The 20,692-nt window shown below is 39.5% G+C and overlaps 1 protein-coding gene across 5 annotated transcripts in view; it reads left to right on the top strand.

Moving 5' to 3' along the window:
- Nucleotides 1-20,692, top strand: part of shank3a (SH3 and multiple ankyrin repeat domains 3a) — a 189,164-nt gene that overhangs the window by 89,964 nt on the left and 78,508 nt on the right. For 3 of the 5 annotated variants that reach the window (XM_027272637.1, XM_027272638.1, XM_027272636.1), the window contains 2 exons: nt 19,835-19,943; nt 20,475-20,626. In XM_027272637.1, coding sequence (XP_027128438.1) covers nt 19,835-19,943; nt 20,475-20,626 — 261 coding nt within the window. Of the gene's footprint in view, nt 1-2,430; nt 2,739-19,834; nt 19,944-20,474; nt 20,627-20,692 lie in introns of those variants that run through there. The other 2 variants (XM_027272639.1, XM_027272640.1) reach the window with 2 other exon arrangements.

Raw genomic sequence — 20,692 nt, 5'->3', positions numbered from 1 at the left:
CCTCTTCAAACTCTGACTAAAGTGGTTTATTAATTATTCGTTGCAATAGCAGTAGTATGCTGATTCTTCAGTGATGAATGTTAAACGCCTTTTGCAGGTTTCTGTCTAAGCAGTGACAATAAAAACAAAATATTCACTTGGGTTTGCATTAGTGAAGATTAACTTTAAGCAGTTGAGGTCACATATAAGACACTGATGTTTGTTCTCAGTGGCAATTTTGCCTTCGTTGCATAATCAATTCCGGGGGTAAAGAGGGAAATCCTGTCATAGGTGACTCTTGCAGCCTTGGCAGTCATGGTGTTCACTATTCATTCTGCGGTAAGCTGCCCTGTTAGGGGGGAGGTCAAGCATTAGCCTACTTTGCTGGTATGGTGCTCATTAGCCGCAGGCTGAAGTTTAAAATGAGGTCATAATTGATAGGATTTTCCCATTCTTTTTTTTCCCTCTTTACTTTACCCAACTAGACCTTTTAACCCCGAAACTGTGCTGCCTAGCCACGCTGGGTGGCTGCAAAGTGTATACCATACTAAAATGAGTGCATGTGTGTGGGTTCTGGGTGTAGGAGGACAGCAATGTGATGTACAGGGTTAGAGAATGGGTGGCTTTCTTGCAGTGTGACAAAGGCTTCCAGTGATCCAGCAACGGTCCAGTCCTTCTTTTTTTTTATCAGTAGCCCTTTAAGCAATTTACTCAAACTGACTTTAGTTAATTAAATTTTGAAATGAAGACATGTACAACATAACTTTGGGTTTATAACTAAGAACTGATAGGCTGCCACACTCCAGCAAATGAATAAACAGTTCCTCACCGGATCACCTACTTCCTGCTGTCTTATTTATTAGGAACAGAGTACTAATGCTTTAGCCCACCCCAGGGATTCATCAGTGCAGATGTATGCAACCTTGTGTTTAACTTGTGTTCTGGAAAGCAGACCTCATGCAATTTAAAGTTTATTGGACTTTTATACCTTTGCTAATAAATGTTTTATAGACAGTAAGCATTTGAGATCGGGTGGGTGTGTGGATGGAAAGATGGGTAGAAAGATAGGTGTGCTGTACATAGTATAATGTCTGAATGAAAGCCGTGGGCATCGTGGCTATAGAGATAACTGGGGAGGGGGGTGGAAGAAACTAAAGAGGCATATACAGTAGTGGAAAGCATTTAGTAACGCCCTATTTGGTAATGTGGTCACGGACGCCACAGAGCACTCTGCCAGAGCAAGGGCATTTCATATGTGCTAATATCATAAGCCAGTTCAGAAATCACACACAATGTGTCTTGTGCAGTATTATGCTCAAGCTAAAGGCTCGCATTATGCCAGTTTTTTGTTGTCTACATGTGTGGGAAAGCATAATTCACAAAAGGCTCTCCCATAAAACGTATTACAGAGTATTGCTATTCCTCCTACACTGTATTGTTTTTATGAATGAGAATTCCTGCATTATTTCTCCATTTACAATGACACTCCACATAGAATGTAGCTCATTGTAGGTGTGATATTATTCTGAGATCCCACCGAGCATTTGTAGTCTTTAAACGCTCCTATCAGTGCAGGGTTATTGGAACTGCAGCCACCATAAAATCTGACGTGGGATTTTTGCATAATACATACACACACACACACACACACACACACACACACAGCTGCATTGCACAGGATGAGAGGACATTTCCAACGGGGAATCCCTCACACACAAAGCTCCCCTTATGGATAATCCCCTAAAAGGAAAAGGAATTGGGTATTTTGAACAAAGTAGAGATGTTGCTTAGTAGAAATGAAAAAAAAAAAGAAAAGACACTCAAACACAGACAAGTAACTTGGGATTTAAAAATATATATTTTCCCAGTTGTAGCAAGGGCTCAGTCATGCTTTGTGTTGTTATGTTGATGTGTAAAGATGTGACGCATACTATACATGGGTGTAGCTGTGTAAGTGGGATTATTTGAAAGTAAATAGAATGTAAAAATGAGGATTTAAAATGTAGCAATATTTTCAGGGACAAGATACAAGATATAAAAACATGAGCATTAGTCAATAGTCATAAAGCTTCCACTGTTGTGTTACACTTGGTTTAGCACACTGCTGTAAGGGAGCTTGCACCAGCACCTCACAGTATTTTCATGTCTATTATGGATTTCTACGATTCCTTTTCTTATACCCGTTCTTTCCTTTATTTCCTCTCACTTTGGATATCCATATCTTCCCTCGCTTCTACACTCCACCCACTCTCACTCTCATTTTTTTCTTTCGGTTTTCTCTCCCTCTGTCTTACGCTTTCTCTCCTCCCTCTATTTCCCCTCCCTCTACTCTAGCTCTCTCTTTCCCCACCCTCCCTCTCTTTTCTCCAGCATCCTGCAAAATCAACCCTTCCCATCTCACCGTCTGCCTGTGCATGCACAGGAGTCAGTGTGTCCGTGCAGGGGTGAGTGGTTTGTGTGAGTGACCATGTGAGTGTGCATGTGCTACTTTGACAAGGCGAGAGGTTGTGAAAGAGAAGGGGAGAGAGAGAGAGAGAGAACAAGAGGAGAAGAGGCGATGAGGAGGAGGGGGATTGAGTATGGCCATGTGGATAATGTTTTGGCATTGGGATTGTAGCTGACCTACCGGAGTGTGTGTGTAACGGAGAGTGTGTTGTCCGTATGTGTGTGAGATGGGATCCGCTCTGGGCAGAAGACAAGCAGCTGAAAGAAAGGAAAGAAAAACTAAAGAAGCCAGGAAGGCCAGACTCAATAGTAAGGTACCCCAATTGATCTCATCATCTCTTCAATTTAATTTGTATCATTATCTCCGGTTTAAACATGTCTGTTTTTTATCTTTGTCTCTCTGTTTTACACACTTTCTATCTCCAGTTATTTGCGAACACTCCCCAACCCATCCCTGTCTACCTGTCTATGCTCTCTTTCTCTCTCTCTGGATTTGGTTCTGTTGTTATGCTCTGCTGCATGTTGGCTGTGTGAAGAGCTGGTGCAGTCTTGTCTGAAACCCTGACAGAATGCTAATGTTTCTCTCTGCACTGGTTCAGTTACTAACCGTATGTTCGCATCATGTGTGTGTGTGTGTGTGTGTGTGTGTGTGTGTGTGTGTGTGTCTGCCTGATATGTCAGAAGATGTGTGGTTGTTTATGTGTAGCTGTGGCCCGTGTGAGTAGTTGTGTTTTGACTTTGGGTCTTTGAGTAAGTAAGGCAGGCGTATTTGTTTGTGTGTCTGTATGTAGCCAGCATACTGTATTCCAGTATGCAAACGTGTGTGTGTGTGCACATGCGAATGCACATCTCTATGAAAATATGTCCATGCATCCACATGACAATGTGTCTGTTAGGATCTGCCAGTGGGTCTCTCCAGGACAGAGCTTGCCTTCTGGTCACTGTCTTTTATCCTAATGTTCTGCTTGTGTTACACTACTGCTATATCGATGCTCTCTGATGGAGACTGCCTTACAGTGTGTGCGTTTGTGTCATTGACTGACAAAGCTGCCAAAGAACTGAAAAGATACTGTTATTGCTGGGGCACACTGGGTAAAGTTATTAAGCTAAGTAACTGCCACACACAGTATTTCCTGTGAACCTCTGCTGTCAGTCTCAGTCAGTGAAGGCGCAGCAGGTGGCAGCTGTCAACAGCATGCCCTGCGGATAGTTTGACCTAAACAACTACACAAATGGACAGCCTCACCTACAAAATATCCTTACCCTCCATAGTTTTTCTGTGAGTTCATTGGGTCAATTATTTATACAGTGTGTGTGGAAACTAAGAATGTGGTATCAAAACCGATCATTTAGAGTTTAGCACCCTGACTTTTGAGTTGTTACGCAACTTTGTTTTTCATATACAGTCGTCCCTCGCTATATCGCGGTTCACTTTTCGCGGACTCGCTGTTTCGCGAATTTTTATCAGTGTAATTTTGCATGCTTTTTTTTTACTGCATACTGCACAGTATGAACGCGCATTGTGTTCTGCGTCCTAAATTGGCTAAGGGAGAACCGCACTGCGTCCTGATTAAGCAAGTACTGTACAAAATGCGTGTAAAAAGGTGTATAAAAGTGTGTGGTTAGGGGTTTTACGGCCTTAAAACATGTATAACAATTGTAAAACTTACTTCGCGGATTTTGTTTATTGCGGGCTATTTTTAGAACGTATCCCCCGCGATAAACGAGGGACCACTGTACTTACAATTTTTACTATCTATCTTTACTATCTAAGCAATACACCGAAGTGTGACTTGTGTGGGTTATTTTGTTTTGGGCTTGGCTTGTAGAGTGAAAGTCTTTTTTAACATTACAGATGACTACCGTATTTTCCGGACTATAGAGCGCACCTGAATATAAGCCGCACCGACTAAGTTTAAAAAATAAATAAAAATGTACATATATAAGCTGCACCGGACTATAAGCCGCCGATATCCAGGTTGAGAAATGAGATATTTACCGGATACACGGAAAGATTTTGTACCGTAAATGTTTATTTATATATACCTGAACTGAATACCCCTGTCTGTCTCGTTTTTGCACTTCCTATTAGAGCGCCCCCTGGAGGCTGAAGATGAATCAATAGAAAAACTGCATCTTTGTATAAGCCGCATGGTTCAAAGTGTGGGAAAAAAAGTAGCGGCTTATAGTCCGGAAAATACGGTAATTACAATCTATACACAGGGCTTCTACACACACCATAATGTGTCTGTGTCTTCTCTACGCTACAGCTTTTCTAGAATGTGTTTAAGTTCTTCTGTAAGAAACAGCACTACTCTAATTTATTAAACTTTGTCACGTGTATGTGTTTGTGAGAGAGATCAGGAAGGAGGAATTGATTCTGCTGGGAATACAACCAAATCAATATGCTTCAAAAACCAGGCTGTATAGAAACTATTGCCCCAGGTGCTTTATAATACACCCTAGTAAGCTCTTTGTGGGTCTGTGTTTGGAATTCCATGTCAGTCCAGTAGAAGATAGGGAGAAATATGCTGTCCACATCTTTAGCTTAAACACATTTAAAGTAAAATGGGTGACATCGACAAATTAGCAGCTGAGATCAGTTGAAGCAGATTGCACATCTGGTTAAAATGTGTTGTAGGAAAACGGGCAACGAAAGAAGCAGAAGTTGATTCCAATATTTTCCCAGTTTGCCTTCCACCAGTCCACTCTGTATTTTTTGGCTCCAACTGTACAGTCATTTCTGTGGGAGATGCCAGTCATGCATAGCACAGCCACTTGACTACATTTGAATCAAATTTGTTATTTTTAAAGCACCATTTAGTTGCTATGTTTGTTTGTGTACATTTGAAATCTAAGGGCCACAACTGATCATCACTCACACCTCCATCCATTTAACTGAATTGGAACTAGACTTGCTTTTGGGTCTTGATGATGTTACAAATCATTGCACATACACAAGTTCATTTCACAGTAAAAAAAAAAAAACTGCATTGTATATTTCTTTCTCCACACACAACGACATCCCACTAGCACGAGACTCCCATCATTCCAGGTCAGGCAATATGAATAGATGACTGTAGAATAGGATGCCAGAGGCATAAAGTACAATAGAGTTCTAATAATCATCCAGCTGAATAAATACACTACCCACATACTCCCTGTCACTCACTGCAGTCCAGCTTGTTTGCAGCCAAGGTTTTTAGGGTAAATTTAGGGTAGGGATGGGCAATTCATCGAAGCCCCCCCCCCCCCTTTTAGTTGTGTTTCATCCTCTCTACTATCTGCCTGGATGTGTCCTGGTGTCAGTCTGTGTGTCTGTCTAAAAGCATGTGACTGGACCTGATTCAGCTCTTTCTTTCTCTAGACCCTTTGAATCTGATGACAGCATGCATTCCCCTCACCCTCCCTGACCACCCTGCTTACAAACACAAAACACAGTCATACAGTACATACACACAACACACAACAAAAGAGATTTGTTATCATATTTCACACGCCAGAATTTATGGACTATAGATACTAGATTTTAGCCATCAGTCAAATTCTGTATTTTGGTGTCAAAAAACCCATCTTGTTGGTTTTTATTTACATTGGTCAGCTTGCATTCCTGGTGGTCACAATGGTTATTTAATAGTAACACACTTCTGAAAGCTTCTTAACTAATCAACCAACCTCCATCCATATGCTTAGCATGTTTCAAACCTTCACATTTACCGAAATATGGCTGGATACACTTTATTTCAGTCCTTACACCCAATTTTGTCCACCTTGTAGGTGCACCCAGTGATTTGCAGGTATCGTAGTGTCTGCCACTTGGTCTTATTAGTAATGTATTATAACTTATACCTATACCTAAATAATCAGGCCGCAATTTTGAGATCACTCAACCTGTAGTGCTCTTTTGTCATGGACCCTGTTGCACACCTTATCCAGTTCTGGGCTGCTGTAGAAACATGGTGGTTCAACATGACATGTGCTGTGTGCAATTGTGGCTTAAGAGTGCCCAACATTAATCTTGCTAGGCAGGTGGACTTCTATCTATATGATGTGAGAATCCATCCTGTCAGGTTTCAGGATATGTGCTTGTGTCCAAATCACAGTGGTTCGGACCAGTTGGCGTCCTATGAACTGGCAGCTATGGCAAGAGCCGTGAGTGTGACTTAAGGCTAGCTGTGTGTGACTGCGTGGGTGTTTGTTTGCAGGAACCGTGGCTGCTTAAAAAGGTTAGCATAGATGCTGCGAGCAACCATTTTATCAGGACTAGAGAGCATTTCTTCTTTATTAAAGAAGAGCAAAGAACAACACTGAAGGCTTTTCTCAATGGAAAAGTTTTGCTCTTTACCTGACTGACTTCAGAGAGAGTTGGCGTACATTATATGGTTCATTGGCTGAAGTTTGCACCTGATAAACGGTGATATGTCATGACGTGGTTAAACAGGTGCCAAGTAATTTAAAAAGTGCTTGATCCTTTCCAAACAGTTTCCAATGACAAATTTGCAGATGGTTCTGTGGTTTTGTGTTCTGTGTAACTGGAGCGTTCGGTTTAGTGCAACATCACCCCAGTTAAGAGACTGAAGATGCAACAGATACCTGCCACCTTCACCAGAGTCCAGGAAGGCAGTCAGTATACAGTAGGCTAACTACTAGCTGTCCTGGATTACAGAACTACCATAACTGGAATAAAACGATTTTGTTCTGTGTGATCACATGTCAGCTGGTTGATTTGATGTGACTACCAAGTGACACAGATATTATGGAACAAAGGTATGCTGAGCTGTTGACCTAGCTATGAGCATGCAGCACTGTGCCACTGGATCAGCATCGCCACACAATCACGTTTCCTCCCACTGGGGTACACGTCACCAAGATACTACACTGATGCAATAGGGTAAATCATCTTGGTGTTGGCACACTACAGGAGAATAATACTTCACTTAGTGTGACACTGCATTTCACACCTTGCACCAACACAGAGACAGAAATTGGAATTGGTTGAGCGTATAGCAGAATGTGTTTGGAGGTCCACAAACAATAAACCGGTGCTCTGCATGTTTGTGACTGTGTTGATGGGTGGGATAGAGGCTGTGGCTTTGTGTGCTTTGTTCCAGGATTTAGCCAATCCTATCAGAGCTAGTTTACACTGACATGCCTGCCCAAACCATAGTTCATCAAGAGGTATACTAGATATTGTAGAGAGCTAAAACACATTATTCTAGTGCTTCTGAAAAGGAATACCCAAGAGGCATCATGCTGCTTTGTTCAGAGAGAGCTACCAGGAGCCGGGCCACAGAGGTTAGATACAACACACTTCTGATTAAATGACTCCTGAGATTAGGAGTAAATGCAGGTAACTGTTACAGTGAGGCTATGCAAGAAGCCTTCTTGTACTGCTCTTATTTAAATACCCATAGAAAATGGAGGTTTCTGGATCAACATTTAGCTTGCAGTGATGTTTGTTTGTATTTTCTCAACTTGTTCAAAGTTACACTTAAAACATTCATTAAGTCGTGTTAAGTTTTCATTTTTCAAGCGTCATTTAACACCAAGTTCAGTTCTGACAGCCGCTTAGATGTGTATGTGTACTTCATTTGTGCCATTGCTGATTTTCTACTGTTTTGTATAAAACTGACAGATTTTACATAAACAGCAAATTACTGATTACTACACATTAGATGAGCATTTAGTGAAGACCGCTTTCACATGCACCATGTTAAAAAGACTGCGTCAGATCAATTTGTCTCTCTCATTATGTCTCATTTTTTTATGGTTTAAAATCAGAGATAGGCCACATAATAGGGTAACCATACTGGTATGTGCATGCTTTGTCAGCAGATGGCAAGGGTCCATGTAAAGGCTGGCTTTAGGCTAGAATGCAGAGAAGCATTTTTATTTCTCTTTTGTTGTTTTCTTGCCCTTTTTTTTCTGCTTTCTATTATCTTTCAAAAACATCAATAAAAAGATCAGGAACCCCCTGCATAAACAAGATAAACAGAAACAAATATGAGTCAAAGGACTGTCTAAATACCCAATTTCCAAAACCTGAGGCACACTGGAAGGAAAAAGTTATTTATAATGGGTTTTATGATTATTATGATAATGACTTTGTCTCGTGTCTAAGCAAGATTCTTTTGAATCTTCACCAGAGAGGTGGAACATTGAATTGCATGTTACACAGAAACATTTGCGGTCAACGGACGTGTTAGAGCCTGTTGCTATAGTAACAGCACTCCCATTTTTACTTCACTCATACATCATGAATAAAATGCACGTGTTTAGTGTGCTAAATTATGAATCAGTAAGTGTTATTTTATGTGTGTGTGAGTGTGAGTGAATGAGTCCAATAAATTTCATCCCTGAGCCTCCAGTGCTTTTTCATGTGGTGTTAGTCTCCCCGTAAGCTCAGTGTATCAAATTACTAAGATTTATTTGCTGCTATACAGTAAAGGTTGAAGATTCCCTTCACAGAAAATCCCATTGCTGGTATCAACTACATACTCTGTCAGATAGTATATTGGTCTTTTTGTAGCTGAGAGCATTACACTTTAAGCCTGTTAGGTATGGATATTGGAGATTACTAAGCTCTCCCTCTCTCAGACAAACATACTGTAGGCTGAGGTCCAAGCAGACATAAGAGGCACAGTGCTTATAGATGATCACAGCTGAACCACATAAAGAAACCCCAATCTGTTCTAACAGGCGTGAAGCAGTATGAAGCAGCTTTGTGTCGTTTAGGGAAGTTTAAATACCCACATTAAGACAAGAAGGTTAATTAATATGTTTATTTATTGCACAGCTACTAAATATACCAATAAGATATAATGTGAAACATATACTTTGCCCCTGTGTGTGTGTGTGTGTGTGTGTGTGTGTGTGGTAGAGTAGTATTACATCTTTTTAAAGGAACATTGACCAAAAGCTGTTTTGTTTGTAACAATTATCACTAAAAAGTATCTCTGAATAGTTGCCAATGGGTATAACTAAGTGGTCTGGTACAAACATCTATGGAATTGTATCCAAACCATGACACCACTCCTTTGTTGTTTTTGTTTGTTGTGGCAAAAGTGTGGCTTTTGCTAGTCTAGTAAGCGGCTTACATTTCTCACTCAAAACTAATAAATATAGTTGCCCTGTGGAATGTTTGTAGTACGTACTTTTCAGAGCCATCTTTAAACTCCATGGTGTTTTTCTTAAAACCAGAGGCGACCAAGCTTTTTGAGTCAGGGCCCATCAATTCTGGACTGAATGTGGGAAAACATCAGGGAGGCTCGCTCTGTTTCTTCTTTTAGAAAAGCAGTTTTTCTAAAAAAAATTCCTCTTCCATCGGTCATTCCTCTGTTGCTGTAAAGCATTTCGTAACTTGTTTTTGAAAAGTGGTTTATAAATAGTTATTATCATTATATTTATTAAAGGTACAATATGTAAGATATTTACTGTATTAAATCATAAAATGAATGTGCTGTGTCATCAGACATTAAGGAAATATGCTCTACTGAAATACAAGCTTCTTGATAAATTTCCGTAGTCAGCATGTTTCTTATTTTGAAATTTGCCTTGACGGACTGGGCAGTCTGTTTGTTCTGTGTGTTTTGATCCGGCTTGATAACTACACGGCTCATGGTGAAGCTCAGGGTTGCCAGATATTAACTGTACTACAGCCATGGTAGCAAATAAAGTGGATCAACGGCGTGATAAAACACGGTAAATATTGGAGATGATTTAAAAGACGTTTAGAACCCAGAAGTACCAAGTTTTTTTTATTTTTTTGCAGTGGGTCGGGACCTACTCGGCTCTTACTTTAAAGTTTCATTGTCATTATTTTGCAGCACAAACTGAAGTCAGACTCAGACGTAGAAGCTGCTTCATGAAATAAACCTTGTTGCACTCATTTTGCCCTCATGGACGTTCATTGTCTTCAGTGTGGCATTGGATTAGCTGCACTCTGGGGAGGGTGGGAGAATTCTCTCCAGTGTTTTGAATTTGAGCTGTGGTGTCCAATCTTACATATTGTACCTTTTAAACATCAAAAACAGTGTGAGTGTGGAAAAGATTGTGTGACATGAATGGAGACACCATAAACTATGCAGAGAAAGTAAGAATGAATTTTGTAAGAGTGAGATGAGATGAGCTTTTTGTAGTGATGATGAGTTAGACTTAGATGAGTTAAGTCATAACATTATATTATCATGACAATCTTCACTGTGTCTTTTTGCTCACTACTTTTGAATCACCGTTGTTTATTTATTATTATTTCTCATGTTTGAAATTGAGAGATCATTTGTTGTTTTCCAATTAGTTACTAAAGTACATTAATGTAGAGTATTGAACTTATGCACTTCTATCCTTGGATCCAGAAAAAGTTCACAACACTTTAATGGTATAACACAGTAAGTTGCTAATCATATGAAATACACAGATGCAGTATATACTGTACAGGTTAACCCAATAACTTTAGCCCCTGTACAATCTGTTCCGGAAGAAATACACATTAAGTTAATAGTATAGTAGTAAGTGTTTATTTAGTATTAAATCACTACCTCAAATTATGGCGGAGTAAAATTAACAGAGTGAACCTAACATGTCTCCAAATAAATTAAAATTTTAAGCATCATAAAGGTAATATTCATAGATTAATTGGTTTTCTTGCAAGGCATCTGTAGAAATTGGAATGATTAAGAGGAGAGCCAGAGCAGTTGCAGTCAATTTTTTGATGATCAGATTTTGTTAATTTTCTCAACACTTTGTCACTATATTTTATCTGCAAGGTGTATTTTATTTTTTTCTCCCTTTCCTTACTCTTACAGTAGTTTGTGTACACAATGTTTATCGATTGAATTCTTGCCCACTCACACACTAAATGGATCACATTGTAATTTCTGATGAAATGCAAAAGAATTAAGACTCTGAAGACTGAAGGACCTGCTCAGATACATGGACTGACAAACAAACACACACATACACATAGATTCAGTGCTTTGTGTACGGCCCTTCTATCAGCCAGCCAGGTAGGAGCTTCTTTGACACAGAGCCATTATTTTGCTATAATAAGATTGGCTCACAGTCGGAGAGAGCAATCATTCAAAAATAGTTGTTTGACAGTGTGTAGTGGCCCTTATTGACATACATAAAAGACACATCATGTTGAGCTGCCATGTTTCTACAGTAGCTCAGAACAGACAAATTAAACATTGTCTCTGGTGATTTTGATTTGTCATTAACACGAGGAAGGGAATGGTGAAACACAGGGGCTGCATTGCACCATTATACCACTAGATGCCACTAAACTCTACATACTGGTCCTTTAAAGTTTCAAAAGAAACCAGTATCTCATGGGACAAGTTCTGCAGTTTTTACTCTACTCTAATTTCTTATCCTCTTATCCTCCCTTTTTTCTCTTCTTCTGTCATGTCTTTGCACTACTCTTCTCAGTTCTTTCCTCTCACCTGAACCCATTTCCTTGCGTTTCTTCCACACCATGTCACCGTGTTGCGTTTTTAATGGGAGCATGCTTCTAGATCTTCATGCTCTGCAATAAAACCATGAATTATAGAATAAACTGACAAATAAAACTAGCTAAGCCATTTGCATGTTCTTCCCCCTTCTGGTAAAAAGAGGTTAAAACAGAAGGGCCTCTGTTTCTCTGTTTGCTTTTGCGAACCTTGATTTAAATGGAAGATGCAGTAGACCAGTGACGGATTCACTTTACAGTCTCTACTCGCACTGTTTGCTTTGAGGTTTTGCCAAAAACTTGGAGTGCAACTTGGTATGTTTACATGATGCCTCTTGCTTTTATCTATCTCAGCTAGGGAGTGAATAGACTGAATGGACTATATCCTTCTCTTTATTTCCATTATGTGGCTCAACTCTGTGTCCTCAGGTCCATATTTCATGAACTTTACAATACTGTATCACCTTTACTGTACGACTGTAGGTTACCATTCTCATCTTTGAAGAACTGGGCTTGCCTTGCTTACTAATATGGCTAATTATGACAAACTCTAGCACCACTAAATTTCTTTTAGTCTTTCTCAGTACAGTACACTTGTTTCTAATATTCATTATGTCACATAATTTAACCTATTTTTGACAAATATTTACTTTGAAACACCCCGAAATATAAAGAAACACTCATGACAGATTAGCTCATTACTTAAGAGGTGAAAGATATGAAAATATTGCCTGATTCTGCGTGTATCTAACAGGGAGTTGTGTCTTGCTCGAGTCTAATTAAAATGCAGTGCCCCTGCAGCAGCAGGATGGCCCCTGTACAAAGCATCTGGGAGATGGGGGTCAAGGCCTGCCCACTCTTACTCCAGCCTTTTATATAAGTGACTGTCAACAAAAGCACAGCCAGACAGAGAATCAGGAACACTCTGTGCCAGATATGGGTGTTTACTGACGTGACTACACACAAGAATAAGCAATGATTGTTGACGTACAGTTTGTACGTTTTGATAGGATTGTGTGTATAACCAAAAGCCCAATAAAAAGATATGTAAAAAAAAAAAAAAAAAGGATTGTCTTAATGGCCACTGCCTGAAACACCCCTCCATGACTGTAAATTGGAATATTAGGTTACAGTATTTTGTACCTATTTGTTCATTAATAGAATGCTTACAAATAATTAATTTAATCAAATTTACTACAACAGTTTAAGCTGTTTTGCTCATCTGTGACACCGTTGGGTTTCATTTAGCAGACTATCAGTCAGTGTCGCTACAGTTCCGCATCACTTTCAGATCTGCTCGATAGACGAGTCAGTCGGCATCTGAATAAATTTCACTACGCGAATATGACAGCTTGACACTGACAAGGTGTACTTGATGAATTGGAAGACCAAAGTATCCCCATGTGAGTCAGTTCTTGTTGTTGGCATAAAAAGATTTGTGACAAAAAAGTTTCCAGTTATCAGGGATTATCCTGTGAAATGGCTAACTGCACTACACAATGCAGAGGGCTTGGACTCTTTTTCATGGACTTTCAACACATGGGTGCATGTCACATGGAGGCATAGCCAATAGACATCAATGGGAATGTGGGAATATTTTGACTGTAACCGTCTGCTTGTCTTCATGATACAGAAAGTGTAATTTAGATGGCACTGACAGGTGAAATCATTACGTCCACATCCGCTTGAGTCTTCTTCTCTTTCCCAACTGTTTAGGTTGTGCTCTTATCATCCTGATATCTGACAGTCCCGAGAGTATTCCCATGTCCCACGGCTCTGCCTCACTGTGTTTATTGACTAAGCAGTTGTAAAGCTTTAAAGCATGTTTGTCTTTTACAGGCCAACTCACATTAGGCCAGTATATGATACCCCTGAATAGGCATCATGTTGGTGAGCATTGTAATTACTACTCATCCATGGCACAGAGTACTGTAGGCCAGCTGTGAGGGGCCAGAGGCTATGTAGCCATGTGGTAATGAGTGTAAATATGGGGCAGTGAAAGTGTTTGACACACATACTTACTGTATGGATCACACATGGGTGCACATGTACGGTGGCCGAGAACCGCCATTGCTGTAAACAAAAAGAAACGCCGCTGCAAATAAAAGAGAGGCTGCAAACGCTGCAAACACTGCTGCAAAAAAAACAACAATGCAAATAAAAAAAATTTAAAAAATGTATCGTTGTTGTTGTTTTATTTGCAGCGGCTTTTCTTTTTATTTGCAGCAATGGCGTGTCCTGGCCACTGTACACATGAGCCATTGAAGAGGACATTAAGTGTGTCCACCTCCTTTTAGAATTTATAGGGGGGGCATGTTAAAAACCAAGGAGAATAGCTGCAGAACACACTGTAAAAGAGGCAAAGAAGTCAGAAAGGGAAGCAGGGGGAGTCGTATTGTCTGTAATTTCTGGCCCTCCTACTCAGGGTTTTATCAGGTGGTGGCAGATAATCCCCTCTTAGTGGTGGAGGAGACAAGAGCCCCCTCAGGGTACTGAACTAAAAGAAGGAACCTTTATCCACTTTGTCCTGCTAGCTGGAATAGCTCTTCCACTCATTTTCTGCCTCTGATTGGTGATCCATTAATAGGCGCTGCTTCAGGACACATATCCAAACATGCCAATATTAAAAGTCCGTAGGGAAGGGCAGAATCATAAATTAGTCAAGGGTCTGAAGTTCTTCAGGTGTTAATTCTGCTGACAATTTTCCTGCAATTAAATAAGCTGAGTTCAAGAATAGGAAAGCTCCTGATACAGAAGCTTTCCTAAACCCTGGTTGCTGGCAAAATAATCAGCTCCTGTTATATATTGCGATGTCGTAATTGGGTCGAGGGTATCTCACAGAATGAACTTGAAGTAAATATTAATTATGTAGCAGTTAGAGAATCTAAATTTTAGATTACCTTTATTAATTATCTATCTTCTTCCTTTAACTTACAGTCATAGTAGTATAAAGGTCTTGTAGCCATCTGGGAAAAGAATGTGCAAGGACAAAATTATATTTGAATCAAAGACAGCACAAATCAATTAGTGTAGGTGAAGAGTAATTTCTAATCATATGGAGAGCAGGCAAGGACAACCTGTGCTGAGCATCAAACAGATTCTGCAGGCTATTGGTAAATTGCCATAGATTGTAGGAGTTGATTATTGCTCTACTGCACTGAGATGAAACATCTTTCCTCTCTCTCTCTCTCTCTCTCTCTCTCTCTCTCTTCTTTGTTTGTCTTCACTTGATTTTCCTTGATCCAGCAGATGTTACATAGACAGCCAGTCAAACCTTTAGTCAAAGTTTGGACTCTAGACAAGTACGAACAAGTAGAAATCTGTGTACTCATTGAGATCTGTTTAATAGCACTCAATCAAAAAGCTTGAAAACTGTGGGATCGCTCAGAAGACAGACAGAGGACTCTACTTTGAACTCATAACCTCAGCAAATTTAACCTCAAACTGATAAATCATGGCGGATAGAACAAGTACAGACATTAAATAATAGGAGGAAACCACTAATCATGTGACATTGTTGACAAGTTGCAGATAATGGAGTAGTAGTATTAGTATAAACTTATGCATATTGGATCACTCTTGGTGCACTATCCATTTTGGATGAGCAAACATGGCATGTTTTGTTCCCTTAGTAGTGTTTTTTTTTAAATATTAGTACTGTCACTGTTTGCACACCAGACAAAAACACTTCATCATTTGCAATAGTGTGAGATTTAATGAGAAGTTGCAGTGAGGCTTAGAATTTATAGATGAGCTCTGTCTTGTGACTGCTGTTTGAAAGCAACAGAACGAGTGTTTGATGCCTGAGATGTTTCTGCTATATTGGTGGAGAGATGGGAACTGTCTGATCGTTCGTCAGACAAAATTAATGATTAAAAGCACATCTTTCCTTTTAAGGAAGAACAGGTATGCGCTGCTCTTTCATAACTCTTTGCAGCAGTCGTGTACGTCTGAATGTGTGACTGAGGGGCTTTATCTGTCTGTGATGAATTACATCCGCAGAGTGTAGATTTCTTTTGTACTTTCTTTTATCTAGACTGAGCTTTTTCTCAGAAAGATATGATAATGCAGAGTTCCCTTCTTGTTCTCCCTTTCTGTGTCAACATGTGTACCTACGCTTCTCTAGCTTTTCATGTCCATACGTGTGTATTTGTGATAAGCACCAGAACATACAGCATCCATCATTTTTACGTCTTGTTTTCTCTCTAGAGAGGCGAGTGATTGCTGTGATATAGATTTCCATAATGACAAATGGTGCATTTGTGTGTGCTTGTGGATGTGATAGTGTTTTACCAGTGAACTCACATTATTAACTATGGAACTACAACCGAACATTAAACTATATAGCAGTAGGAATGAATACATGAACTTGGCATAACCTAGTCTGATTGAGAAGTGTTTATAAACCCCTGAAGCCTCTGGGGCCTAGTTTGTTTTGGAGAGTACACGCTGGATCAGGTTTATGCACCTTTCAGCTAATTGCAGCTAGCACCCGAGCAACAACAGCAAACTGCCAAATATTTGCCGGTAATAAAAGAAGGATTTTGTACTTCACAAGATTAGGGGTCTGTATTTCACATTCACTGACTTTTCTGAAACAATAATTGTGCTTTTATCAGGAAATAGTGTAGCAATATGGCTTCACAAGTGCATGTACACGTCCACTCCCCGGCTCACCAAACAAACATCTTCAATTAGTGTGATTGATTTGTTTCTGTGCTGTTGGGTTATAACGTCCTACAGCAGTTTGTCATGCTGTTACAGACATGGCTGACTGCCGGAGAAGCCTACATGCATACAACAATATTTTGCATCATACAGTACACCTTGTAAAGCCCGTACAGTAATATCACTGACAAAACAACTGTGTTTGTGTTTCTGAGGAGATTGATTGAATCATTCTTTTAGCTCCCTAGATCTAATTTCACAACCTTTGCTGATTGTAATGTTCATTGTTTTGTTTTATAGTCTTTTCTTCCATCCACCAAGGTTTTATAGTGTGATTGTGTGATTTACAATATTAAATGTTTCATATTTGCTCACACAGCGCTTTTATGTGAGCGATGTTTTCACCTACTGCTGTGTGCACCATGTGGCCCCAAATTTGTCATTATAAGATATAAAAAAGGTAATTTTTCCTGCCAGAAAACAACTGAAAGAATGTCACATCTACACCATCGTGAATGTAGTACAGTATGATAGCCATCAGTATTCACATTAACATATGAATGAAACTTGGCAAATGAATGAATGAATGAAGTTCATTTCAAACAGACTGGCACTGTTACTACTTAATTCTTCCACTCTTTATTTTCACAAATATTTGTCTGAATTGTGGAGGAGGATTTTATCCCACCAGCCATGTGTGTGCAATGCACAAGCTTGGATGATCAATGAAAATGAAAATGCAAAATATAGACCTTTCTACCGTTGAGTTGATGGTACTAAAAGGCATAAGTAGTCAGCGCACAGATGGTTGAAATAAAATGATGTGCACTCATCTCTCTGTACCAGCTGAAAGCTTTTCCACAATATTTTGTCCATAGTGTGAACATGACAGGGATTTTTTGACTAAGTCAGGAAGAAAGAGAATCTCAGTATCTAAAGGAGGAGACATAAAAGAGGTTAGAGATTAAAGTTTGGATGATGGTCCGGGTTTTTAAGCTTGACTTTAAATTGTAAAATTGTCTTACCTACTTAGATGGGTGGGTTTGGAACACAAGTAAAATTAGGTCATTTATTATTTTACTGTTACTATTTTACTAGTGTAGAATTCTCTCTTTTTTATTAGTACACATTTTCTATTAATGACTGACAACTGTGTTTAGCATGTTATGTTTTTTTCTGTTACATACATGCAAAATTTGCTGTGGAAACTGTCAAATCACAAGATTATGTTTACAGTCTTTTGCCGTTTTAAATATCCATTTTACACTAGAACAAAGTACATATTATTAAAGTTGTTTTAAACTGAACGGTACCAAGTATTTGAACTTGATGATACTTAGCTTTTGATATAACTCTTTGAGATATATCAATTTCTGTATCATATTATATTCATTCTATCCCATAGGAAATATAAAATGTCCCTTAGATCTGCACAAGAAAAAAGCAAGATTATTATTTTTTAATCTGTTAGTCAAGCATGTGTTTATAAAGATCCTAAGCTTTTGTTCTAGAGGTGTTTTTCTTGTAAATTAAAAAAAATCTACCGTTCCTAGTGACTAAAGAAATGATGTTAAGAAAACTTGCACTGTAGCCTCACATTTGGACCGTTTTGAAAAAATTCAGTGGATATGTGCTTCGCTCGGCTACTACTACTTTTTTTGCATTTCGGTCTACTGGTCTTGCAAAAATAACAACAATCATGTTGTGTTTAGTCGCTCCACCAGCTCTGCACAGAGCTTTCATTCTTTAATCTGATGAACTATCAGTATGTTGTGGCGACTTGGAAAAAATGCGGTGTGTGTCTTTCATAGAGAGAGAAGGATAGCGAAACAGAGGAAATATCAAGAGTTTATTAAGATCCTCACCAATGCAGATAAACCAAAGGCTTTTTTATCAGTTCGGCAGGCAATAAAACACACATCACATCCAGCTGATCAGAGGCAAACCCTCCCTGAGTCTCTTCAAGGCATTATGCAGGACACACAGACCTACATGCACGCGCTCACAAACTCAATGCTCTTCCCACTCATGTGTACATTGGCTGGCAGAGCTGTCTTTGTATCACATCACCATAACAACTGCCTCACTGAACATATAAAAAAAAAAAAAGAAAAAAAAAAGGAAAAAGCGTGTAGTGGATTTCTCTCTCTCAGTTTGACTTGGAGATGGTGAGAGTAGCGGTCGGCAGCTCCTCACAGCATCTCTGTGTGGCGGTTGTGAACAAGAGGGAGGCTTGTAGAGGCAAGCGGTCTGCAGATGACTTGGTGTGAAGAGGAAAGGGGTGTGTGTGATGTGAAATCTGGAAGGTGTTGTGGAGTGTGACTTTTCAGAACAAGGGATATACAGTAGATGATGCCGCACATGGTGAGTGTCAAAACCGGTTGTTCTGTTCACATTCTTGCACGTGAGTGTGTTTATGTATGTGTGTGTTTTGTTATATTAATTGCTTTGTGCTACATAATTATTGAGTTGTGTAAAATGTAGTGTGTGTGTGTGTGTCTGGAGGCTTTTACACATGTTACATAATACGAGAGGCTGAGAAACCTTGAGAGAATTCAACAGTAATGAAAGTTCTCTGTGAAGCTCGTTTGGGAGACTGCAGATATTGTGTAATTAAATCCTCAAGATACATTTCAGGTATCCATCCATGTTTTCACTGAGATTTTTTTATGTTCAATATTGAACTATAGTGTAGTGAATTTATTTTAATTATCTTTTTTTTGTCTTTTGTAAGTACAGTACATAGTCATTACATACAAATAGTTGTAGATAGATTGTTGCCCTGATTTTCATAGTAATCTGTTATGAAAGGTTAGCGCTGGTAGCTCGTTTATAGCTACATTTTTCACTTAATACTCTACAGGCTTAAACCCATCAGCAGAGGTGATGAATATTTTTAATCATAAGTCACAGAGGAAATTAAGTGCATTATTGTGCAACATTATTATAACCATTACAACACAACACAAAATAAGACAGGGATCACATTTTCTTGCCTCTAATCACCAAAGGAAACATCTTCATTTTGTTTTTACCTTACAGCCCTTCCCCTGTTTTTTTTTTTTTTTTGGTGCATCCTATCAGAGCGTATATATCTGCAGCACATGGTCCATTTGCTTGGCGTGACAGAACAGAAATAAAACCTTCAAACACAGTAGGAGAGAGCAGCGAATGTAGCTTTCATCTCTGAACTGCATTATTAAACGTCCCCATCAACGAGTCTTACATCACCCAATCAAAGCTGTCTCTTCCTCTGCTCCCCCCTCTCCCTATTGCCTTGTCTCCCTCCATTAGGCAAACCTGAAGAAGTTTATGGAGTATGTGCAGCAGAGGATCATTGAAAAGGTCTCAAGGTTCCTTGAAAAAGGCCTGGACCCCAACTTCCATGATCCAGACACAGGAGGTGAGCAAGTCTGTGCTAATAAATATTCCCTACGCTTTTCTAGTGAACTAATTGTTTTTTTTTCAACCTTGATTTGCCTTTTCTCCTGTGCTTTCTCTCTGTGTGCCCTCCTCAAAATGACCATCTATGATTTATTTTGTGAAATAAGCCTTCTGCTTGCTGGGAAAAGCTGGATTATTTTCTTTGCTAATCTCTTCATGTTTATGCAAATGTTTGTTCAGCCATAAAGGAGATTTCCCTTTTGGCTGACCTGTAGTCTGACAGAGGAGCTGTGAAGCGAGGGAAACATGAGAATAGGTTGGTTTAACACCAACAGGAAGCAGCCACTTTCACTGGATGGTGACGAACACAGCAGCTAAAGCAGTTATCCCAATGCAGAGTCACTGTATTGAGTGTAGTCGACAATTTTGCCATAAAACACTGACAGCTTCAGTTGTTCGGAGTTCATTTTCTAAGACGAAAGCATAATAATGTCACTGGAAATGTGATGACTTTTCATATAATTCACTTGGTCATACTTTTATTTTACAGAATGTCCTCTAACGCTGGCAGCACAGCTGGAAGGCTGTGCAGAGCTCATCAAGGTGCTGAAGAGTGGAGGAGCGCATCTGGACTTCAGAACAAAAGATGGCATCACTGCCCTACACAAGGCCGTGCGCAGCAAGAACCATACAGCACTTATAGTGAGTATAAGGCACACAATCATACCAGAGAGCTGACTCATCTCTTTTATTTCTTTTGCTACACCA

This window comes from Larimichthys crocea, chromosome XXI (genome assembly GCF_000972845.2).
Source record: "Larimichthys crocea isolate SSNF chromosome XXI, L_crocea_2.0, whole genome shotgun sequence".
NCBI classification, from domain to species: Eukaryota; Metazoa; Chordata; class Actinopteri; family Sciaenidae; genus Larimichthys; species Larimichthys crocea.
Note: the sequence above shows the minus strand (reverse complement) of the source record. Positions and strands in the feature narration are given on the sequence as shown.